The sequence below is a fragment of the Scyliorhinus canicula genome, chromosome 11 (genome assembly GCF_902713615.1).
Source record: "Scyliorhinus canicula chromosome 11, sScyCan1.1, whole genome shotgun sequence".
NCBI lineage: Eukaryota > Metazoa > Chordata > Chondrichthyes > Carcharhiniformes > Scyliorhinidae > Scyliorhinus > Scyliorhinus canicula.
Genome location: NC_052156.1, coordinates 41825852 through 41851485, shown reverse-complemented (window position 1 = coordinate 41851485; position 25634 = coordinate 41825852). Strand labels below are relative to the sequence as shown.

The window sequence follows — 25634 nt, the reverse complement described above, 5'->3', positions numbered from 1 at the left end:
GCCCGTGGGCCGCATGCGGCCCGCCAAAGGTCTTTACGCGGCCCACCAAGATAAAGTCATCAAAAAAAAGAAAATTTTTTTTAAAATTTTTTTTTTTATAAGGTTAATTGTTGGGTTACTGGTATAGGGTGGATACGTTGACTTGAGTAGGGTGATCATTGCTCGGCACAACATCGAGGGCCGAAGGGCTTGTTCTGTGCTGTACTGTTCTATGTTCTATATGAGGCGCCCAGAATCATAACCGGGTGAAGCGCCATTTTTGAAAAGTAGAGAAAAAGAGGGCTAAAGGCAGGATGCCGGCGGGAGAAGCGCTGAGGTATATGCCGCACGCTAATTGGTTACAACCGGGACTATTAATTAATATACTATGCGGCCCTTTAAAATTGTGAATTTCTGAATGCGGCCCTTGCACGGAAAAGTTTGCCCACCCCTGGCATAGAATGTACTCTGGATGCACCACTACTGACTGAGCTGGCCAAGTCCAAAAAGACATAACTTTGGGTCTACAACTTAGCTGTTCCTGTTTTTATTTCAGATTTCCAGCATCTGCCGTATTTTCCTTTTATTTCAGCATAATTGAGTGCCTTTTTATACTGATTAAAAATAATTAAAATTACCAATGCATGTGCACAAAAGGTTTTGGGGTACAAGTTATACCTCCCAATCCCTTTAAAGAAACTGATTAAGAATTTCACAATGATATAATTTGAAGCTACTCCATTGACTCAATCCTTGGGAGAGTGGGAAGGACAGTTTCAAACTGTAATGCTAGTGTATAAAAGTTACACAAAAATAAATTTATAATTTCTCAAACTAAATTTGGAGCCTGTTCAGTTACATGAACTTCATATTTTTAATGCTTATGAAATAATTGCTTCTGGTTTCAGTTTTTAGTTAATGTTTTTTTGAAAATCTATTTAAAGTAGTGCAGAAATGTTTAATTCTGACCTGCAGTTATGTGTAGTGATGTTACAGTGAAAAGAGAGGTTTGTGCAGAATGGTCAGGTGAAAATATGTTTCTCAGTGGTTCACTTGGTGATCTTTCTTACTGTTCACAGCTGTGTTTCACCACTGAAATATTGCAGTGATTTCAGGCCATACTTTACTATCCATGACAGTGAATTCAAAGAGTATACCACCAGAACGCAGGCTCCGTGAGTGCAACTTCCTGTAAATTCCACCGTGCTTTTTTTTTTCACATATGTTTGAATGGTTAATGCTAATGACTTGCATAGCTGCATGTTTTTTATTATATTAAAAAACTCTGTTTTGTTTCTTTACTCTTTCCTGTTACGTAGACCTTCTGTGATTCTTGGAGTGACCAATCCTTTCTTTGCCAAAACATTACAGCACTGGCCTCACATAATTCGAATAGGAGACATGAAGCCAGCAGGTACATTTGGTCGTATATTTCTATTTTGTCAATCTCCCTTAAGAGTTCTCTTTTCAGACATCATTTCATTTTCACACTGATTTTCACATTTCCTTCTCATTCGCTCATACCTTTGATGAGTATAATAGCTCACCTCATTTTCTTCCTCCTCTCCACGATTGGCTTCCCATGCAACCACACAAACTGAGATGATGGATGGCCAGGTAATTTGTTCCTATGAATCTGCCAACATCCTCCTCAATAAGAAATGTTTTCTCTGACGGTCATGGGTCTTTGAAACTCTCTTCTCTGGAGACCAGTGGAGGCAGGCCATTGAATATTTTTAAGGCAGAAGTAAATAGATTCTTGACTATCAATGGAGTCAAAGGCATTATGGGCCAGGGTTTAGAGAACCCCAAAGTGTATCATGGAGTTCACCTGACCCACAACTTTTAATAGATTGTGATATGGGGAGCACACGGTCCACTCTACAGGTGTGGTACAGCAGAAATTGAAAAGTGATTTGCTTTAAAAAAAATAATGTTTATTCTATGAACTCAAGTTAACCTTTTTAAAATATACAGTGAACATGTTAGTAACCGTCAATTCAAATACAACCCCCAAAGAATACAACACTAAGTAATCCTTAATAACTTCCCAAACAACATCCAGAAGACAAAAGAAACACCTTTTAACATAAGTACATCAGGTTTACATTCATTACTGAGAACATTTATAATTCTGAATTCACCAAATGATCAAGAGATAGTCTTTTCATGGCAGAGAACAGAAGTACACCTGCTTTGTCTGGCTTCAGCTCCAACACTGAAAACAAAACTAAAACACATCCTGCAGCAAACAGCCTAAAACGAAAGTGAAAAGCTGACAGACAGCCCAGCTCCACCCACACTCTGACATCACTGATAAACACCCATTTCTTAAAGGTACATTTCTTAAACACCCATTTCTTAAAGATACTCTCACATGACAATTGCTATTTGAGTAGGCGGAATGTGGAGTTGCGGTCACAATCAGATCAACCATGATAATGAATGGCAGAACAGGCGCGAGGGGCTGAATGGTTTCCTAATCCATATGTTTGTAAATTAGCCGCTGGATGATTAAAGTCTTTATCTGGTATCCAGAATGGAAGGTTCCCAGGTATAAACTTGTATTCCACTATTCAATGGTTTAGAAAAATGTTTCTTCTTCCCACTTCCTGCCTTCTCCCACTAACCAGTGGAGAAATAGTTGGTTTCTGTTTAATGCTTCCATACTGTCATGTACATGAGCTGCGCATCCTAACTCCTGCCCTACCCTCATTCGTATTAATGGCATCATTTCTTAAAGCAACACTATCAGCATACTTTAAAATATGTAATAATTAAAATATTTTTAACTATTTTCCCCCAAAAATTGCTAACTTAATTTGTGGCAGGTTTTTCAGGGAGTTTCCAGCCGGCTCTGCTGGCGAGTTCCACACCGGTGTTCAATGACACAGTCACTTTTTGGGGCCCTGGGGCATTTCTCATCTGTTTAGCCCACACTTAGAATTTTTTTTTAGCACTGGGGAGCTGAACTCTCAGATCAGGCTGCCATTTTGAACACTACCCCCCCCCCCACCACCAAGTGAGGACACCCCGCTATGGGGTCCCTGGGGGTATCCCCTCTTCAGGCCCCCCAAGCCTCCTTACAGCAGTGCTCCTTCTGGCTTGACAGTGCCACCTGGGCAGTGCTAAGGTGCCTGGATTCCAGGGGGAGGACCAGGGAGTCACCCAGCACTGAACCCATTTCCCATTTTGTTTTACTTTTATGAAAGCATGTTAGATTAAGTGTGTAATTGTTTCCATTGCTTTGCATGTCGAAGCATCATCTAATGTACTAAACAACATAGATCAGATATCCCCAGGTTTTCTGGCCAACGCAGATGTCACAACTTTTGACGTTTTTTTTAATTTCCTGGGTTCAGATTCTTCGGAAACCTGTATTTTCTGCAATCTGGACTCCATCTGTTTCTGCCCACTATCTACCCAGGGTTCATCTAGGATTACATCAGGGACGGGATTCTCCGATGGCGAGTCAGAGTGCCGCGCCGTTGTGAATGTCGTCGCGTTTCACGACGGCGCTAACGCGCCACCGGCAGCATCGATTCAGGCCCCAAAAAGGGGCCAGCAGCGGGGCCACAAGAAACACGGTAGGCGTGGTGCCAGTGCGGCGTCGTCATCGCGCGACGCCGGGATGATGTGGTGCCCCATCATTTTATGTGCGCGATCCGCGCACTGGCCCCTAAACAGAGATGGCTGCGCCCCGCCATGCCGCTCCCAGGTTCCGCGAAAATGACCTGGAGACACTGCTGGACGTGTTGGAAGACCCAAGGGCGGTTTTGTGCCCAAGACGTGGCCACCGGCACCTGGCCAGCACAGGCTGGCGTGATGTGGGCATCGCCATTAGCGCTGTGGGGCACACCCCACGTGCTGGAGAGCAGTGCCGCAAGAAGCTCCACGACCTCACGAAGACAGTCAGGGTAAGTACCCCGAGAGTTCCCCCGGGCCATCTCTCCCCCCCCCCCCCCACCCCCCAACGCCACGTGCCGCACGTTCTCCCCCCCCCCCCCCCCCCCCCCGCCCACGCAGAAGAGATGGTGCACGACATGACCCAGATGGGCACTACACGACCCTTGTGAGCTGCCATGGCATGGTGCCCCCCAGTCATAATGTTGCCAACATCTGCACGTCTTGCTGTTGACCGCCTAAGTCTGATGGTTCCCCTCCCCCCGCATAGGATAAGACTGCCCACAGCCAATGTCCAAGAACCGGAGGGGGATCACCTGTGCTGCACCCCCTCACTGTCCATGAGCAGAGGGCTCTGGCCCTCGCTGGGGGAGCCGCCACCCGGGAGGTAGCACCATGCCAGATCGGAGGCGCAGTACCAAGTGAGACTCCCGTACCCGGCTACACTCCCTCAGCCCCTCACTTCCCCCCTTCTCCCTCACACTGCACCCCCTCACACTGCCATCTCCGCCCCCTAAACCCCCCTCACACTCCCCAACCCCCCCCCCCCCCTCACACTGCCCCCATAACCCCTCCCTCACACTGCACCCCCTCACACCCGACTCTGTGTGTCTAACGATACATGCTTTATTGTGTATTCCAGGGCCAGCCGCCAATCGTCCCGGAATGTCTCGGAGAAGCCCCCACCGTCCAGGTCCATGTCCATCAACCCACAGGGACGCACGCCAGGGAGGAGAAGGAAAACGGACAGGAGGGCCCTCTTCCGAAGCTGGGCCACAGGAGACGGACGCACAGAGGACCGACACAAACGACACTGACAAACACAGGACGGACAGTCAGGACACTGATGGCCACGAGACAGACGAAGAGAGGACGGAGAGCCAGGACAGTGACGGACAGAGGACGGGGACTCGGGGCAGTGACGCACAGAGGACGGCCAGACAGATGATGGACAGACCGGACAAGGCCCCTCACATGGGCCGGGGACAACGTCCATCGGTCCACTGCTCGACCCAGGAGACCATAGACCTGGAGTCCGATGGACCTTGCGTCACAGCTGTCACCAAACCCTCCACCATCGCAGATACCCTCACCTCGGTTGGGCACGTTAGTGATGAGGCCTCTGGGACACTGACTGGTGCGCACCACACAGCCGAACCGGTACAGCAGGTGGACATAGGAGCAGCCGAGGGGCTGGACGGAGGGCAGCCCAGCCCCAGCACCCAGCTGCCACCCAGACGGTTCCTGGACTTACCAGACCCACCCACAGACCCGATGCATTTGGAAACCCAGGGAGTGGACTACGGGATGACGGCCGCCTTCCAGCATCTGCAGACGCAGTTGAAGGAGTACATCCGTGTCCAGCAGCAGAGAGTGGTGTCGGTCATGGCTGCCACCCAGGCTGACACCGCACGGGTGGCATCCGCGGTGGGGGCAATGGTTTCGTCCATGGGTCCGGTTCTGCAAGGCATGGGGCTTCATGTGCATGCATCAACCGTGGCGCAGGACAGTCGCTGCGCTCCGGGGTCTGGCCGAACCTCAGCCGGCCATGGCCCAGTCTCAGCAGGGCATCGCTGAGAGCACGGTGGCATTGCGCACGTGCTGGTTGACGTCGCACATGCCCAGAGGGAGGTTGAACAGTCCCTGACAGGGATGGCGCACTCTATCGCTGCGAACGTTCAGACCCTGGTCGATGCCACAGCGGGCCTCCAGGACTGGCAGCGCCAGGTGTTAGTGGTGCCACGGCACTTGTCTCCGTTCGCACCACGATCCCATAGTGAGGCCCAGGGGCCACTGGGCTCCCCGAGGGAGGAGGACGTTCTAGGGCCTGTCCCGGTGACTCACGCAAGGGAGGTCCCGGAACACTCGGACTCCCCCCGTTCCGTCCCTGGTGCATCTGGTGGGCATTGTGCAGAACAGGGTGGCACCACGCCAAGCAGCCTGGCCCATCCAAGCCGGGCCGCCCCAGGAAACGCGCGCCGACGGGGAGCCAAGTTGCAGGGCAGGAGTCTCAGCAGTCCGCCTCCACTCGTGCTGTACCATCTGGGGAAACACCAAGGCGTAGTGGTAGGGCCTTTAAGGCAAAGAAGTTCAACACTGAGTAAATTGGTACGGGTGCAGGGCACAGATTAGTTATAGGGGCTAGGGAACTTGTTTGTGAATGTCACGATTAAAGTCACTGTTACACCAAACCTAGATGCCTCTGTTCTATGTCCGGTGCCTGAGGGGTCGTGAAGGGGACCGACTGACGCTGGAGTCAAAGTTCAGTACAATGGTGAGGCCGGGTGTATATTGAATATACTACCTCACATTTATGTGTGTTCCTAACCAAAAGGGATGGTTTAGCTCACTGGGCTAAACCGCTGGCTTTTAAAGCAGGCCAGCAGCACGGTTCGATTGCCGTACCAGTCTCCCCGAACACGCGCCGGAATGTGGCTACTAAGGGCTTAATAACTTAATTGAAGCCTACTCGTGACACTAAGCGATTTTCATTTCATTTTCATTCATTTCATTCATTTCAAAATCACTCACTTTGTGAATCGGACATTAAAATATTAAACATACCATGAATTCTCCTTGTTACAAAGATGCATTGAAAAGCACCCTTTTGAGACGGTTTCAGCACAATAATGGATTTATTTATACAAAATGCACAATACACTTTATTTAGTTTTCACAGTGAGAAAATCAATTACCACAGCCTTCTCATTTATGGAAAACAGTATGAACACTGCCTAACACCACACTAACATGTGTTCCCCTTTTTTAGCTCAAACCTTCAAAGCGAAGTTGATTCTAAGTTTTAAAACACTGGCTGCTTTTTGCAATTGCTTCAAAAACACAGACCACTCTTTGCCTGAGAGAGTCAGATGCATTGAACTAATTATCTGTGAACTAGTTGTCTAGAACACCCAGAGGTAGAGCTTGGTGCAAAATAAATGTCTATCAAAAGTTATTGTTCTGAGGTGAGATTACCTTTTCAATATGGGAACAGAAAGCAAAGCACCAATTATGAAATGGAATGGCACCTGGACTTTCGGTGAGTTAAGAAGCCATTTTCTCACAACACATTGAAATATTTGATTGTACAGTATGATCCTCCCTTGGAATAGCAAGTTAACACTTCATATCAAAATTAGATCTAAACAACACCAACTTCTATTTATACAGTATCTTTAATGTAGTACAATATCTTAAGGTGCTGACGGCATAATCACCACCGGTGAAAGGATCAATAATAGGGAATGGGATGCCCAAGGAGCCAGAATAGAAGAGTACAGAGACTTTGGAAGATTGTAGGCTAGAGGAAGTTGTAGAGATGGGGCGAGGTAAGGTCATGAAGGGATTTATAAATAAGGTTGAGAATGTAAATGAGCTTTTGAGCTTCTATCGCAATGTTATGGAATTCTGAATCTAACCTTACAGAAACATTTATACACCTTGAAAAAACAACTCTGACAACTTAGTCAAAATCTATTTTGCCATTTAAGCCCTGTTGTATTATGTATACAATTGATCCTCCAATATCCTTTTGAGAAATGTGCACTACCTGTTATGGTATTAAGCCATGCAAATAAGATTTCTGGTCAGTGCAGTTAGTTGATTTTAAGTATGCAGTTGGATCATGTTCTATTATAGTTAGGTTGTCAATTGGCACCCAGGACTTCAGAGTATATAGAACATAGAACAGCACAGAACAGGCCCTTCGGCCCTCGATGTTGTGCCGAGCAATGATCACCCTACTCAAACCCACGTATCCACCCTATACCCGTAACCCAACAACCCCCCCAACCTTACTTTTTTTTAGGACACTACGGGCAATTTAGCATGGCCAATCCACCTAACCTGCACATCTTTGGACTGTGGGAGGAAACCGGAGCACCCGGAGGAAACCCACGCACACACGGGGAGGACGTGCAGACTCCGCACAGACAGTGACCCAGCCGGGAACTGAACCTGGGACCCTGGAGCTGTGAAGCATTTATGCTAACTACCGTGCTGCCCACTATAAAATTCATATTCCCAATATGCAGGCCTGCATTTGGAAGTGTGATGAAAAAGCATTGAGCTTAGCTGTATTACCCTGCACAGTTACAAATATTACCAGATTTCACTGGCTGGTCTTGTGTGTGCAGAATAGCCACTTTGAACAAATTATATGGGGTATCAAATGCTTTGGAAGCATACTCCCGTTAAAAGTCAGCGCCTTCAGAAAAAAATAGAAAATGCATCATTGCATGTTTTCTTTCCTTGTCTTCCTCTTACTCTCTTTTTCTTTCCATTTTCCTTCCCACTTATTGAGGGAATTGCATGTATTGAATAAAAGTTGAAAACATTCAGTTTGTAATTGTTTTTCTTTAAAAGAAAATGTCTATATTTAATTTAAACTAGCTGAATAAATGGTTCCAGAATTTTTTAAATTAAGTCTGGTTAGCATATTGTTGAACTCTGTTCTGTTATAGGTGATATTCCAAAGCAAGTCAAGGTGAAGAAATTGAAAAATCTGAAGACTTTGGACTCGAAACCTGGTTAACAAAACATTTTTTTTTCACTGGTTATTTTATAAATTGATAGATTATTGTCTGTTGCTATCAAGTGAGAGTGAAAATAATAATTCCACCCCTCCAGTACCAGAGACAAGAAGGCTTATTTTATTGGTACTTGGCTGTTGCTTGCACTGCTGAATTATATGGTTTGACACTTGTGCTAATTTAAGCTTCTAAATTTTACCCTGGTTTCAAATAAATAGTGAGTCAGGCTCCATCAGGTGAGAATGAGTAAGAAGCAAAATAAAAGCTAGAATAGCTTTCGTAAATAATGTCACCTTAAATATTTAGTGTGGAAGCAAAAGTGATTGGAAACATTGAGGTCAGTAGTTACATTTTTTAAACTATTTCCAAATTTATGTTTTAACAGTATTGGGTTAATATTTTTGCAATAAAGCTACTTCTCGCAAATGAAATGAAGAGGATCATTGCTCAGCAACATAATTTGTTTCAGAATTGGCGACCAGATTTTTCCGAGCCCCTTCCGGCTTTGGAGGCAGGCAGGCTGGGCAGGTTTTTTAAAATGCATCTGGCTTGGCTCCCTGACGTCTTTCTGCTTCCATGGGTTTTTGCGAGGAGAGGACTATCAGCTTTGGCAGCAATCCACCCGGCAATGGCAGAAGGCCAATTCTTAAATTCATTTTTATGGGATGTGGACATCACTGGCTGGGCCAGCATTTATTATCCATGCCTAGTTTCTCCTTTAGAAGGTGAGGGTGAGTGCCTTCTGGAACTGCTGCAAACCTGATGATATCAGTGCTATGGAGGATAAGGTTGAATCCATTTGGGTGGAAATCAGGAATAGTAAGGCGAAAAAGTCACTAATAGGAGTAGTCTATCGGCCACCAAATAGTAACGTTATGGTGGGGCAGGCAATAAACAAAGAGCTAACTGATGCATGTAGAAATGGTACAGCAGTTATCATGGGGGATTTTAATCTACATGTCGATTGGTTTAACCAGGTCGGCCAAGGCAAACTTGAGGAGTTTATAGAATGTATCCGCGATAGTTTCCTAGAACAGTATGTAATGGAACCTACAAGGGAACAAGCGGTCCTAGATCTTGTCCTGTGTAATGAGACAGGATTGATTCATGATCTCATAGTTAGGGATCCTCTCGGAAGGAGCGATCACAATATGGTGGAATTTAAAATACAGATGGAGGGTGAGAAGGTAAAATCAAATACTAGTGTTTTGTGTTTAAACAAAGGAGATTACAATGGGATGAGAGAAGAACTAGCTAAGGTAGACTGGGAGCAAAGACTTTATGGTGGAACAGTTGAGGAACAGTGGAGAACCTTCCAAGCGATTTTTCACAGTGCTCAACAAAGCTTTATACCCACAAAAAGGAAGGACGGTAGAAAGAGGGAAAATCGGCCATGGATATCTAAGGAAATAAGGGAGAGTATCAAATTGAAGGAAAGAGCATACAAAGTGGCAAAGATTGGTGGGAGACTAGAGGACTGGGAAATATTTAAGGGGCAACAGAAAGCTACTAAAAAAGCTATAAAGAAGAGTAAGATAGAGTAATGGAGTAAACTTGCTCAGAATATAAAAGCAGACAGCAAAAGTTTTTACAAATATATAAAGCAAAAAAGAGTGGCTAAGGTAAATATTGGTCCTTTAGAGGATGAGAAGGGAGTTTTAATAATGGGAGATGAGGAAATGGCTGAGGAACTGAACAGGTTTTTTTGGGTCGGTCTTCACAGTGGAAGACACAAATAACATGCCAGTGACTGATAGAAATGAGGTTATGACAGGTGATGACCTTGAGAGGATTGTTATCACTAAAGAGGTAGTGATGGGCAAGCTAATGGGCTAAAGGTAGACAAGTCTCCTGGCCCTGATGGAGTGCATCCCAGAGTGCTAAAAGAGATGGCTAGGGAAATTGCAGATGCACTAGTGATGATTTACCAAAATTCACTAGACTCTGGGGTGGTCCCGGTGGATTGGAAATTATCAAACGTGACACCACTGTTTAAAAAAGGAGGTAGGCAGAGAGCAGGAAATTATAGGCCAGTGAGCTTAACATCGGTAATAGGGAAGATGCTGGAATCTATCATCAAGGAAGAAATAGCGAGGCATCTGGATAGAAATTGTCCCATTGGGCAGACGCAGCATGGGTTCATAATGGGCAGGTCATGCTTAACTAATTTAGTGGAATTTTTTGAGGACATTGCCAGTGCGGTGGATAACGGGGAGCCAATGGATGTGGTATATCTGGATTTCCAGAAAGCTTTTGACAAGGTGCCACACAAAAGGCTGCTGCATAAGATCAAGATGCATGGCATTAAGGGTAAAGTAGTAGCATGGATAGAGGATTGGTTAATTAATAGAAAGCAAAGAGTGAGGATTAATGTGTGTTTCTCTGGTTGGCAATCAGTAGCTACTGGTGTCCCTCAGGGATCCGTGTTGGGCCCACAATTGTTCACAATCTACATAGATGATTTGGAGTTGGGGACCAAGGGCAATGTGTCCAAGTTTGCAGATGACACTAAAATGAGTGGTAAAGCGAAAGGTGCAGAGGATACTGGAAGTCTGCAGAGGGATTTGAATAGGTTAAGTGAATGGGCTAGGGTCTGGCAAATGGAATACAATGTTGACAAATGTGAGGTTATCCATTTTGGTAGGAATAACAGCAAACGGGATTATTATTTAAACAATAAAATATTAAAGCATGCTGCTGTGCAGAGAGACCTGGGTGTGCTAGTGCATGAATCACAGAAAGTTGGTTCACAGGTGCAACAGGTGATGAAGAAGGCAAATGGAATTTTGTCCTTCATTGCTAGAGGGATGGAGTTTAAGACTAGGGAGGTTATGCTGCAATTGTGTAAGGTGTTAGTGAGACCAAACCTGGAGTATTGTGTTCAGTTTTGGTCTCCTTACTTGAGAAAGGATGTACTGGAGGGTGTGCAGAGGAGATTCACGAGGTTAATCACAGAGCTGATGGGGTTGGATTACGAGGAGAGGTTGAGTAGACTGGGACTGTACTCGTTGGAATTTAGAAGGATGAGGGGGGATCTTATAGAAACATTTAAAATTATGAAGGGAATAGATAGGATAGATGAGGGCAGGTTGTTTCCACTGGCGGGTGAAAGCAGAACTAGGGGGCATAGCCTCAAAATAAGGGGAAGTAGATTTAGGACTGAGTTTAGGAGGAACTTCTTCACCCAAAGGGTTGTGAATCTATGGAATTCCTTGCCCAGTGAAGCAGTTGAGGCTCCTTCATTAAATGTTTTTAAGGTCAAGATAGATAGTTTTTTGAAGAAAAAAGGGATTAAGGGTTATGGTGTTCGGGCCGGAAAGTGGAGCTGAGTCCACAAAAGATCAGCCATGATCTCATTGAATGGCGGAGCAGGCTCGAGGGGCCAGATGGCCTACTCCTGCCCCTAGTCCTTATCTTCTTATGCAGGTGTAGGTAAATCCATAGTACTATAAGGAATGGAATTTCAGGATTTTGACCCCACAACAGTGACGGAATAGCAATACATTTCCAAGTCTGGATAACGAATGACTTGGAGGAGAACCTCCAGTGGTGGTGTTCACGGGTATCTGCTGCTCTTGTCCTAAACGGTAGCCGTTCCAGAATTTAAGGAGTCATTTGGTTTAAATTTTCTTAGAGAATAGAAGAACATGAGAATTGGGAGCAGGAGTAGACCGTACAGTCCCTTAAGCCTGCTCTGCATTTAATAAGATCATGGTTGATCATTATCCTTGACTGCACTTTCCATCTGCTGTCCATATCTCATGGTCCCCTTTGAGGCCAAAAATCTATCTACTTCAAATAGAGAGAATTTTTTACTTGGGGACACTGGCTCCTCCACTGGGTCAGCTTCACAACAAGTGAAAGGATGCTGCTGCAGTACAGAAGATGAAGGCTGCATTACAAATGAAAAATGAAAATCGCTTATTGTCACAAGTAGGCTTCAAATGAAGTAACTGTGAAAAGCCCCTAATGCTGGCTTTTTAAGCGATACAGACAGAAAATGTTACGGCATCGATCATCCCATCTGTCAGCTTTTGCCATGGAATATGGACTTCCTGGAGATGGATGACTCCAGTTACCACTGACATGGTGTGCTCTCAACTGCACCTGTGATGGTGATTGCAACCTCAGTGCATTCCTACCATTCTTGCTGTTTAGTCTTCAGCAGTGCTCCAGCTGGTCACATGGTGAGGGTTCTTTTACAGTCGACTGGACTTTCCTGGGCTCTTGCCTATGGAACCCGATCACTGTTCCTAATTGGACAGTGAATAAAAATGCAGCTTTTTATTTGGTTGTCTATCTTAAACTTCAACCAACAGGCATGCTATGAAGCCGAACAGAGTCGGAACACAGAAATGGTCCCAACTTCAGGTTACCAAAGCTTGCAGCAAAATTCAGCCCTGTGTTTGAGGTGAAAAGTTAAACAAAAAATTGAACAGCTCAGAAATCTCTGTGACTACAAAAACAATTTGAATCATGAATGCCTGGTGCGTTTCTGTTGGATTTGCAAGATTAAGGATCTCCAAAAATAAACATCAAACAACGTATCCATATCTTAGACAAGATAATAATGAAAGATTCAGGCTGTGGATAGATTCAGATGTGTTTTTTTGTTGGATGCAGTTGCAAATGTCAGAGTAAAGTCAGCAGTTACGTTTAGTCTTTAAATTGTGTATGTGGCCCTTAATTAGCTTGTTGATTGCTTATCCTGGGTTCATGTACCACTCCAGACTTTGAGCACAAAGAAAATCAAGGCTGATACTTGGTGCAGTACAGAGGGTATTCTGTGCTATTGAAGTGCCATCTTTTGGATGACGCATTAAACCAGCACCCATCTGCCTGCTCAAGTGGATGCAAAAGACTCAATGGCACTAATTCCAAGAAGAATAGGGGATTCTGACACCCTGACCCTCAACCAACATCACAAAAACAGATCATCTGGTCAATATCACATTGCTGATTGCGGGTGTTTACTGAGCGCAAATTAGCTGCCACCTTTCCTCCATTACAATAGCGACTATCCTTCAAAACTACTTAATTGGCTTTGAAATGTCCAGTGGTCTTGGAAAATACTATATAAACACACCTCTTTCTTTTATTAAGGAGTGTTTCATCATATTACTGATTTCTTGAGAAACTACAGACAAGGTCCATTGCACCAAACATATTTTTGATCTAAGCCCATTAGATTTGTGATCCAATATCATCTAGATTTTGGTTGGTGGAGGAGTAATATTAGAATTTTGTGTTTTATTTCCTCTTGAAATCAGGAGCCGTTTACTATAGAATTAATTATATAAATTTTTAGAAAAGGAACTTCAACTATGCAAATCTAATAATAGAATGGGAGAGTTTTGGGTATGATTTTATTCCTTTTAACTGTTTTACATAGTCTTTTGAATTGCTATTTCTGTCCTAAATAGCAGCTATACTAATTGTTATCTTTTCCTGTAGGTGTGTACACGTCCTATAAAACATTTCTGAGCCGAGATGAAGAGATAATAAAACAAGTACAGAAGGTAGGACTTGTTGAGTGAATCATCCAAAATTGCCTTTATTTAGCTTTTGCAAATTTATCTAAGCCTTTTGCATCCATTGTTCAAGTTTGGAAAGCTAAATGGAGCTCACAAGAAGTCATAAATACCTCATGAGAGACCTGATGCAGAAGATGCCTAGCTTTAATCTTCTGCAAAACTCATCGACAACCCCTACCCCGTCTGAACAAATCATGGTGGATGCTAATACTCGATGCACAAATGGAAAATCTAAAAGCACTCCGGTGTGGTCAGACAGAAAAGACTGTAGAACATATAATGTGCTAAATTCAGAAATACGAAGGAGCGAGCACAGCAATACACTTCGCTACTCCTGATTTCAATTATCTAGCCTGACCACCTGAATGTAAAACTATAATTGTTGCTCTACATCTACATAAGCCATGAGATGGATAGAGAAAGCACTATTGCATGGCCAACATGTAGTGTAGGTTTATCTACTCTGATGGCACATGTTGTTTTGGGGAGAAGTGTATATTTTTATGATGGTCCTTTAAGAACAATGTTTCCCGAGGAGATCATTACCAGTAAAGCTTCTTGTCACTGATCTTGTGACCAAGTTGCCTGCAAGTTTAAAAAATAGAAAAGTTTGACAAGAAATTATTCATGGGAATGAGAGATTATGGGTGTGCCTCTGGGCTCAAGAGGGGTTTTAGTTCTTTTGGTTTAGTTCAAGCTTGGTGCAGGGAAACAGAGCTCACTTGAAGTTATTGGTATTGGCTAAAAGAGTTTAAACATCTTGTTAACTTTAGAATGCCAGAGAGTGAGTTGTACTTCTGGAATAGCCAAGCTGTGAAGAGAAAGAGTTTTAGATACAAGAATTCAAAGTGAAAGAATATTAGAACCAGGAGGGTTCTGACCCGAGATGGCTATGCTTAAGATACTGGTGACACTTATGTTGAACTGGGAGTCTACAACCATTGAGATGACTGGTGGAGATTTGAAGGGACAACCTTGCTGGAAACAAGCAGAACGGTCAAGAAATCTCAACCCATGTACAAACCTTTGAAACAGTACTCTGACTAAGTGGTTAATCTACCAATAGTCTGGTCAGTATCTGATGAGGGATTGTAAGCCAAATAGCTATAGATGGAAATTTGACTTCAACATTTTAGTGTAAAGTATAAGACTGTCTTCATTGCACTTTCAATATCTTTAACATAACTCTGTGTGCCTGATATTGGTATTCGTGTTGTTTATTTTTCTGTGCAGTAAAATTCTCTTGATTTTAATCAGAAACCTTGTGGCTTCATTCTTTTATCAAATATCTGATTTTTGGATTCTAAAATAATAACTAAACACCTTACTGGTCTTTACCGAGATGATAACACTATTTTGCCTCAAGAAGGGTCCTTCACTTATTCCAGCCAAAGAATAATCCTTGATTTTTTTTTTCTTACCTACCGCAACACCAAAGTTAAAATGGCAGTCTAGTGCCTCTTGTAGGCAATATGGCACAGATTGAGACTTCACATTGTTTTTCAGTGTTAAACCTTTAATGTTGGGCTACAGAATTTGTTCCCTGCAGTGTGATTTTGATTCCATTGCAGGTCACAGAGGTGAAAGTACTAATTAATTTTTTGTCAATTTCTTTATAATTTTGAATGCTGCGTGCAATTCATCTTAAAAGCATGACATAACAGGAAAATTGTAGCTTGCACAAAATTAAGATAAAATAGAATTGGAAAATCTATTTTTAAAATAATTTTATTAAGGCATTTGTAAATATATATACATAAAACACAATCTAAAACCAAGAAAAAGAGAACAAACAGGAAATCACATGGCCAATAAATAAAACCCCTCCCTCCCGTTCCCCTCCACCCATCCTGCCTCCTCCGTATTTACCCCCTATAAACCCCCGCCCCCACTGCTGATGTCTTAACTATCTTTGAAGAAGTCAATGACCGGCTTCCATCTCTGGACGACCCCTCCCCCTTTCCACAAACCCTCTCGAGGTGATCTTAATCTTTTCCAGCTTTAGGAATTCCGTGAGATCGCTCACCCACATCTCTGGTTTCAGCGGCCCTGGGTCCCTCTATTCCAACAAAATCCGTCTCTGGGCTATCAGGGAGGCAACGGCCAAGACATCGGCCTCTCTCGCCCCCTGGACTCCTGGGTCTTCTGACACTCCAAAAATCGCCACTTCTGGACTCGGGACAACCTTCACCCCCAGTGCCTCAGACATTTGTTTTCCAAATTTAGAGTAGTCAGTTCATTTTTTCCAATTAAAGAGGCAATTTAGCCTTGCCAATCCACCTACATTGCACATCTTTGGGTTGTGGGAGCGAAACCCACACAAACACGGGGATAATGTGCAAACTCCACACGGACAGTGACCCAGAGTCGGGATCGAACCTGGGACCTCGGCGCCGTGAAACTGCAGTGCTACCACTGCGCCACCATGCTGCCCCGCCAGTACCTCAGACATAAGGTCAGCAAACCCCTGCCAGAGTCCCTCCAGTCTCAGACAAGCCCAGAATATGTGGACATGGTTCGGGGGCCTGCCCGTGTACCGCCTGCACCTATCCTGTACCCCCGCAAAGAATCTGCTCACTCTGGCCACCATCAAATGCACCCTATGGACTACGTTAAATTGAATGAGGCTAAGCGAAAACTCAAAAAGGGCGCAAGAGCCCTGGGGGACGGGAGAGAGACAGGAAGAGGTTTTAAAAAACAGTTGGGCAGCACGGTGGTGCAGTGGTTAGCACTGCTGCCTCACGGCACCGAGGTCCCAGGTTCGATCCCGGCTCTGGGTCACTGGCCGTGTGGAGTTTGCACATTCGCCCTGTGTTTGCGTGAGTTTCGCCCCCGCAACCCAAAGCTGTGCAGGGTAAGTTCACTCTCGTCCGAGCCTCCTCCCATAACCCAGCCTCCATCTCCTCTTTCCCCCCCCCCCCCCCCCCCCCCCCAGCTCTTCCTCCCACTTCCGCTTAACGTCCCCAATTGGGGCATCTTCACAGTCCATCAACTCCCTATAAATCTCTGACGCCCTACCCTTGCCAACTCCTGTTTTCGACAGCGCCTTGTTTGCAGCCCCAGGGGCGGCAGGTCGGGAAAGGACGACATCTGCTTCCATACGTAATCCCATACCTGTAAATACCGGAACCCATTCCCGCTGGGCAGCTCATACTCCTCTTCCAGTTCCTTGAAGCTCGGAAAGCTGCCAGCCACAAATAAGTCCCCAAACCGTTCCATCCCTGTCGCCCCACCCCAGCAACCCCACATACAGCCCACCTGGAGCAAACCTATGGTTCCCACAAATCGGTGCCCAAACAGAAGCACCTTCCACCTCCTCCTCGCTCGCACTCCACCTTGGTACAAATAACAATAACACTATAAAGAAGAGAGAGAAAAGAATGGTGCACTCGCCCTTCACCCTCCCACCAAAGCACACCATGAAAGAGCTAAACAGCCCATAAGAAAAGAAAAGTTCTCTCCTGGCCATCACCCAAGACAAATGAACCCAGCACAATACAGCAAAATAGGAGCAGAGAGAATCAATGCCACCTCACGTTACCTCTAAAGTTCAATGTCCTCCCTCTCCTGCCAGTTCATTGTCTCTCAAGAACTCTGTTGCCTCCGGTGTTCCAAAGTAGTATTCATGGCCGTTGTGGGTCACCCAAAGGTGGGCCAGATACAAGATTCCAAACTTCACCCCTTAAAAAGAGGGCAGCCTTGACCCAGTTGAACCTGACTCCCTTTGCTAGTTCCGCGCCCAGGTCCTGATATACCCGAAGCTCGTTGCCTTCCCAGGTATATCTTCTCGTCTGCCTGGCCCACCGCAAGATCTTCTCTTTGTCCAGAAACCGGTGTAGCCCCACCACCATCACCCTTGGCGACTCATTCGCCTGCGGCTTCCTCATATACGCTCGATCAGCCAGGGGCCAGTCGAAGCCCCCCCCCCTCCCCATTAGCTTCTTCAACATCTTGGTGAGGTAGCACAGTGGTTAACACTGTTGCTTCACAGTGCCAGAGACGTGGGTTCGATACCCATCTTGGGTCACTGCCTGTGCGGAGTTTGCACATTCTCCCTGTGTCTCCGTGGGCTTGTTCCGGTTACCTCCCACAAGTCCCGAAAGACGTGCTTCTTGGGTGAATTGGACATTCTGTCTGTCAGTGCACCCAAACAGGTGCCGGAGTGTGGCGACTAGGGGATTTTCACAGTAACTTTATTGCAGTGTTAATGTAAGCCTACTTGTGACAATGATAAAGATTATTATTACATAAGAGCCTGGGTCTTTTCACTCAATGCTCTCCAGTATCCCCACTATTCTCCAAATCCTCCACTTTCACCTTCAGCCGCTTCTGATTCTCCATCAACCTCCCAACTTCGGCCACCAAAGAGGTAAACTGCTCCTCCTGCTCCCCCACCATTTCCTTCACCTTCAGGGTCACCTGGCTCTGGGTCTCCAGCCTTTGCTCCACACGGTCGATCCCTGCTTTCAGCAGGTTTACCACCTTCCATAGGTTCTCCTGAGCCTCCCTCCCTCTGTTGGCTGGCGTTTCGTTCATTATCGTGTGTTACCGTGGTGCGTTGTGGTCAGCACGGTAGCACAAGTGGTTGGCACTGTGGTTTCACAGCGCCAGGGTTCCAGGTTCGATTCCACGCTGGGTCACTGTGCGGAGTCTGCACATTCTCCCCTTGTCTGTGTGTGTTTCCTCTGGGTGCTCTGGTTTCCTCCCACAGCCTAAAGACGTGCAGGTTAGGTGGATTGGTCATGATAAATTGCCCTTAGTGACCAAAAAAGTTAGGAGGGGTTATTGGATTACGAGTTTAGGGTGGAAGTGAGTGCTAAGTGGGTCGGTGCAGACTCGATGGGCCGAATGGCCTCCTTCTGCACTGTATGTTCTATGTTAAGAAAGTCAATCAACTGCTCCGTCGACCGTTGCGTTGGTAGGGGTTTAGAAGGATAGAGGGGATATGATCGAGGTTTTTAAAATACTAAAAGGGATTGATAAAGTAAATGTAGACCAAATGTTCCCCCTTGTGGGGCAATCTAGCGCAAAGGGTAGCACAGTTGCTTCACAGCTCCAGGGTCCCACGTTCGATTCCCGCTTGGGTCACTGTCTGTGTAGAGTCTGCACGTTCTCCTCGTGTCTGCGTGTTTCCTCTGGGTGCTCTGGTTTACTCTCCGCCATCTTTCCCTGAATCACACAGAGTTTCTAGCTCCTGCACCTCTCTTCTAGACCCACTTATGGTTCGCGAATCCATCCACCGACCTCACCAATGGGGTATAACTTTCCTCCACCATCTCTGCACCTTTTTCCTTCAAAACATCCACCCAGCAACTTGGGAAAAGGACCCAAAAAAACACCTCGAGCAGCAGCTGCCATATGTGCGACCACTCGCACCATGGCCGCCACCGGAAGTCAGAATTTGAAAATCTATTACAAGCTGGTCCTTGTAAGTGAAATGTGAAATTTAATTTTGTACTAATTTGACATAATTCAATGTTACTCAAAACTCACTTGGATGTCATCTTAGTCAGTGGTATAGTTTTAGATATACATCTAATTTAAGGCTACTTTTTGTTCTGATGTAAATGATTCGTTGTATAAAATGATAATTAAACATTGCTAATGAATTCTGAATTTTGTTTATTAAATTGTAATCTTTGTATTGTTCAATTTACACATTCCATAATTATGTTGTTACTATCCATGCAGGGTATACAACAAAAACGTCCTTCAGAAGCACAGAGTGCAATTATTAGACGTTACTTCTTAGAACTGACGCAAAGCTTCATCATTCCATTAGTAAGTTTTACACTTAATTTAAAATGTTGCCTTTTAAAATGTGGTTTAATCTATAGCTTCCAAAAACATTCCAGTCCCTTGTCCAAACAGCCATTTGCGAGAGTGTGGACAGTGCACTTTCACAAGCTGTTTGACTGTGGGAAGCATTGTAGCTAACCACCTGCAGCAGGAACACCAACTGACTAATATTTTCTCCTCCTTTCGTCGTTCCCAAAGCTTGGGCTTTTAAAGCTATTTAATGCATCTTCCAGCAACTCTGATTTAATCAGGATGTGGAGATGCTGGCATTGGACTGGGGTCGGTACAGTAAAAAGTCTTACAACACCAGGTTAAAGTTCAACAGGTCTACTTGAAATCACTAGCTTTCGGAGCGCAGCTCCTTCATCAAGTGAGTGACTCACCTGATGGAAGGAGCTGTACTCCGAAAGCTAGGATTCCAAATAAACCTGTTGTACTTTAACCTGGTGTTGTAAGACTTCTTACTGTGGTTTAATCAGAGCAGGGATTAAACCTGGCAACTTGCATCTCCATATGGCTAAATACAACACTGGCTTACCATAAGTTTGTATTAAATGTTAGAAAAGTTTGAGATAAAATACTTCTGGCGGGAGAGAGAAGCTTAACATAGTTTGGCTCCAATGTTTTAATGTACGCTACAAAACCTGTATATGTTTTTCACTTTGATGTGCAGGTTGAATGTTTGCAGTTCAAATAATTAGTATGGACTGTGTGTCAAATTACAAATTTTACAGCCTGTGACTAGTTATTTCAGATAACCTCAATATAGCCCATTCACATTTCAGAGTAGCCAGCAGATGAGTGCTTTGGCAATCATGCGGGGCATAGAAAGTAATGTGGGAAAATATTTAATGTGGGGAAAAATTCTTTAAACTGAAATATTTCCAACTTTCTGTTGTCATGGACTGATGAATTATATTTCAGGAACGATACGTAGCCAGTTTAATGCCTTTACAAAAGAGTATCTCACCATGGAAGGTAAGTACTCACTTGGTCAAACTTTTTGGAAATCAGCAATTCAGTTTCACTATATTGATACTTGGATATCCTTTTAAATTAATGTATTTTTCAATAAATTCTTTCATGTTGGTTCTATGTTCCTAGAGTCCCCCTCAACTAAAGCCTTTCAGTGAAGAAGAGTTCATGAAGACTCTGGAAAAAGCAGGACCACAACTCACTTCTCGGTTAAAGGGAGATTGGATAGGTCTCTACAGGTAAGTGCTGATTGATGGGTTTTCTTTTTGCTGGATTAAGCCAGATTTTGAAATCGGCCCAGAGTCAGAAATGTTCTTTTCTTTTCTCATAACACAAATTAGCTCAGGCCTAAACAGTTATTGATAACTGAAATATAGAGTTTATTATCCTCAATAAAGGGTAAAATTAAGTAGCATCTCAAGGACTTTGTGGAGTCGAGGATCACATAGTTTGTTGTGGATAGGAACAAACTTTTTTTCAAGTTTTCAAGTTCAGTGTCATAGAATCAGGATAAATACCAATTTCACACCTGTTTTACTTTGTTCGCACTTTTGAGCTACACCAATTTTTAAATTCATTTATGGGATCTGGGCGTTGTTGGCTAGACCAACATTTATAGCCCATCACTAATTCCCCTTGAGAAGGTGGTGGTGAGCTGCCTTCTTGAACTGCTGCAGTCCCTGAGGTGTAGGTAAACCCAAAGTGCTGTCAGGGAGGGAGTTCCAGGATTTTGAGTCCATGACAGTAAAGGAACGGCGATATATTTCAAAGTCAGGATGGTGAGTGACTTAGAGGGGAACCTCCAAGTGGTACATAGGAACATAGGAATTAGGAGCAGAAGTAGGCAATTGAGCTCTTCGAGTCTGCTCTGTCATTCAGTCAGATCTCCTCCTGGTCTCAAAGCCACTTCCCTACCTGTTCCACATATCCGTTTAACCTGTTTTTTAATCAGAAATATATCTATCTCCTTCTCAAAACCACTTAATGCTTCGGATTCCACTACACAATGGGGCAAGGAGTTCCACAAATCCACCACCCTCTGTGAGAAATAATGCCTCCTCATCTCCGTTTTAAATCTACTGCCTTTCAACCTATCATAGAATTTACAGTGCAGAAAGAGGCCATTCAGCCCATCGAGTCTGCACTGGCCCTGAGAAAGAGCACCCCACTTAAACCCGCACTTCCAAACTATCATCGTTACGCAGTAACCCCACCTAACCTTTTTGGACAATAAGAGCAATTTAGCATGGCCAGTCCACCTAACCTGCACGTCTTTGGATTGTGGAACGAAACCGGAGCACCCAGATGAAACACACGTAGACACAAGGAGAATGTGCAGACTCTACACAGACGGGGACCCAAGCGGGAATCGAACCTGGGACCCTGGAGCTGTGAAGCAACTGTGCTACCCTTTGTGCTATATATCCCCACAAGGTGGCACATTTGGTCTGCATTTACTTTATCAATCCCTTTTAGTATTTTAAAAACCTCAATCAGATCCCCTCTGTCCTTCTAACCCCCAGCGAGTATAAGCCCAAACTGTTTATTCCCTCCTTATAAGTCAACCCCTTCATCCCCGGAATCAATCTGGTGAAGCTCCGCTGAACTGCCTTCAATGCCACCACATCCTTCCTCAAATAAGGAGACCAAAACTGGACACAATACTCCAGGTGTGGTCTCACCAACATCCTATACAATTGCAACAATACTTCACTACTTTTATACTCCAGTTCTTTGCAATAAACACTAACATTCCATTTGCCTATTACATTTTGCACCTGCATATAGACTTTCTGCGATTCATGAACAAAGACACCCAGATCCTTCTGCCCGGACATATTTTGAATATGCTTTACATTTAGATAATAATTTGTCTGCCTTTTTTTGGCCAAAATGGATAATCACACACTTATCCACATTAAACTCCATCTGCTAAATTTGGGCCCAATCTCCTAGCCTATCTATATCCATCTGTAAAATCTGTATCTCCTCTTCACTGCCTGTTTCCCACATATTTTAGTATCATCTGCAAATTTTGCTATGTTACACTCTGAGGTTCGTGGACTGAACCCTGCAGCACCCCACTAGTTACAGTTCACCAGCCAGAGAAGGACCCATTTAACCCGACCCTCTGGTCTCTATCAATCAGCCAATCCTCAATTCAATCCAGTACTCTACCCCCAACCCCCTGCAATCTCACCTTCTGGATCAATCTTTTATGCGGCACCTTGTCAAATGCCTTCTGGAAGTCTAGGTGTACCACAGCCACCGTTTCTCCGTTGTCCACCTTGCTCGAGCAAAGCCAGTGTTCACCTTACTGACCCGTTTAAAGAAGGACTGCGGAATAAAGATGGGGAGACACTGAAACACAAACAGGGATCTCGGGAGGACTGTCATTTTCACTGTCTGCACCCTCCCAGCTAGTGACAACCGGAGCGTGAACCACCTTCGGAAATCGTCCTTCATTTGGTCTACTAATCAGGCCAAATTTAACTTGTGTAGGCGTTCTCATTCCCGCGCCACCGGAATGCCGAGGCACAAAAAGCTTCCCCCTACCACCCTAAGTGGCAACTCCCCCAATCACCTCCTGTCCTCTTGCCTGGATCACAAACATCTCACTTTTCCCCATATTCAGTTTATAACCGGCCAAATTCCCCCAGAGTCCTCATAATATCTTCCATCCCTTCTAGTGGGTCCGAAACATATAGGAGCAGGTCGTCTGCGTATAGCGAGACTCTGTGTTCCACTCCCCCCGCGGACCAGCCCCATCCAGCCTCTTGAGGTTCTCAATGCAATTGCCAGCGGCTCTATGGCTAACACGAACAACAGTGGGGGGAGGGGGCATCCCTGTCCCGTCCCCCGATGCAGCCTGAAATAGTCCGATGTTGACCTGTTCGTCCGTACGCTCACAACAGGAGCCTGATACAGCAGCCTGACCCAGTCAATGAGGCCCCGCCCAAATCCAAACCGCCCCAGTACCTCCCACAGATATTCCCATTCCACCTGATCAAATGCCTTCTCTGCGTCCATTGCGACCACTACCTCTATGTCCCTACCTTCTGGGGGCATCATGATCACATTTAACAACCTTCTTACGTTAGCCGCCAACTGCCTCCCTTAACAAACCCCGTCTGGTCCTCCTCAATCACGTCCGGAACGCAGTCTTTAATGCTAGAAGACAAGACTTTGGCCAACAGTGTGGCGTCCACATTTTGTAGGGATATCAGCCTTTCGGACCCGCATAGCTCCGGGTCCTTGTCCCGCTTCAGGATCAATGAGATCTTGGCCTGTGACATCGTCGGGGGAAGCACCCCACGTACCCTTGCCTCATTGAATGTCCTCATCAACAGCGACCCCTAGAGAACTTTCTTTAGAACTCAACTGGGTACATGTCCAGCCTCGGGCCTTTATCTGACTGCATGGCCTTCAGTCCCTCTGCTATTTCCTCCAACCCGATCGGGGCCCCCAGCCCTTCTACCAACACCCCGTCCACCTTCGGGAACTTCAGCCCCCCTAAAAAAATGCCTCATCCTCTCCGGCCCAGCTGGGGGTTCCGACTCATCCTGCTGTAAAACTCCTTGAATGCCTTATAAACCCCTGCTGAATCTCCGGCCAGGTCCCTGTCCCCGTCCTTTACTTTCTCTATCTCCCTGGCTGCCTCCCTCTTTCTAAGCTGCTGCGCAAGCATTCTGCTGGCCTTCTCTCCATACTCATAAATCGCCCCTCCTCGCCTTTCTCAGCTACTCCACCGCCCTCCCTGTAGTTAACAAGCCAAACTCCGCCTTTAGCCTCCGTCGCTCCCTTTGAAGCCCTGCCTCTGGTGTCTCCGCATACCTCCTGTCGACCTGCAATATTTCCTTTATCAGTCGGTCCGTCTCTGCCCTGTCTACCTTCTCCCTGTGGGCCCGTATCGAGATCAGCTCCCCTCTAACCACCGTCTTCAATGCCTCCCAGACCACCGCCGCCGTAACTTCACCCGTGTCGTTAACTTCCAGGTAATTCTGAATACATTTCCGCAGCCGCCCGCACACCTCTTCATCAGCTAAAAGTCCTATGTCCAATCTCCAGTGCGGGCGCTGGCTACACTCCTTGCTAACCTGCGGATCAACCCAGTGCGTGACATGATCCAAGATTGTGGTTGCCGAATACCCTGTGTCCACTACCCCCGTCAGTAGAGCCCTGTGCAAAATAAAAAAGTCAATCTGGGAGTACACTTTATGCACATGTGAGTAGGAGAACTCCTTCACTCTTGGCCGCCCAAATCTCCATGGGTCCAACCAACCCCCCCCATCTGCTCCATAAACCCCTTTACCTCCTTTCCCATTGCTGGCACCCTGCCTGGCCTTGAGCTGGACCGGTCTAGCCCAGGGTCCAAGACTGTGTTAAAGTCCCCCCCATGACCAACTTATGCAAATCCAGTTCTGGGATCTTCCCCAACATCCTCTTCATGAACTCCACATCATCCCAATTTGGAGCGTACACATTCACTAGTACCACCAGAAGCGCCTCCACATTTAACAGTGAGATCGGCCTATATGACCCACACTGCTCCGGATCATTATCCGGCTTCAAAATCAAGGAGTTTGAGACCTGCGACAGCATTAGGGGAGCTGCCCGCTCCCTCGCCTCGTTCAACGCCCTCACGATCAAGGGCCCCAGGACCCCCGAGAGCTTTCTATGGAACGCCATTGGTATCCGTCTGGGCCCGAACCCTTACCCAACTGCATCACCTCCAGCCCCTCCTCCACTTCTACCAGCCCAATGGAGGCACCCAGCCCCTCCACCAGTTCCTCTTCCAACCTTGGGAACTCCAAGCCCTCCAAAAACTGCATCATCTCCTCCACTTCTTCGGTTGGGGTTCGGACTCATACAGCCTACTGTAGAAATCCCTAAACACCCCATTCGCCCCCAC

At 45.6% G+C, this 25634-nt stretch overlaps 1 protein-coding gene across 1 annotated transcript in view; it reads left to right on the top strand.

Moving 5' to 3' along the window:
* Nucleotides 1–25634, top strand: part of dennd6aa (DENN/MADD domain containing 6Aa) — a 178606-nt gene that overhangs the window by 130983 nt on the left and 21989 nt on the right. The window contains exons 11-17 of the mRNA XM_038812835.1: nt 1059–1154; nt 1299–1393; nt 8346–8411; nt 13869–13933; nt 19640–19729; nt 20672–20725; nt 20852–20961. Coding sequence (XP_038668763.1) covers nt 1059–1154; nt 1299–1393; nt 8346–8411; nt 13869–13933; nt 19640–19729; nt 20672–20725; nt 20852–20961 — 576 coding nt within the window. The remainder of the gene's footprint in view (nt 1–1058; nt 1155–1298; nt 1394–8345; nt 8412–13868; nt 13934–19639; nt 19730–20671; nt 20726–20851; nt 20962–25634) is intronic.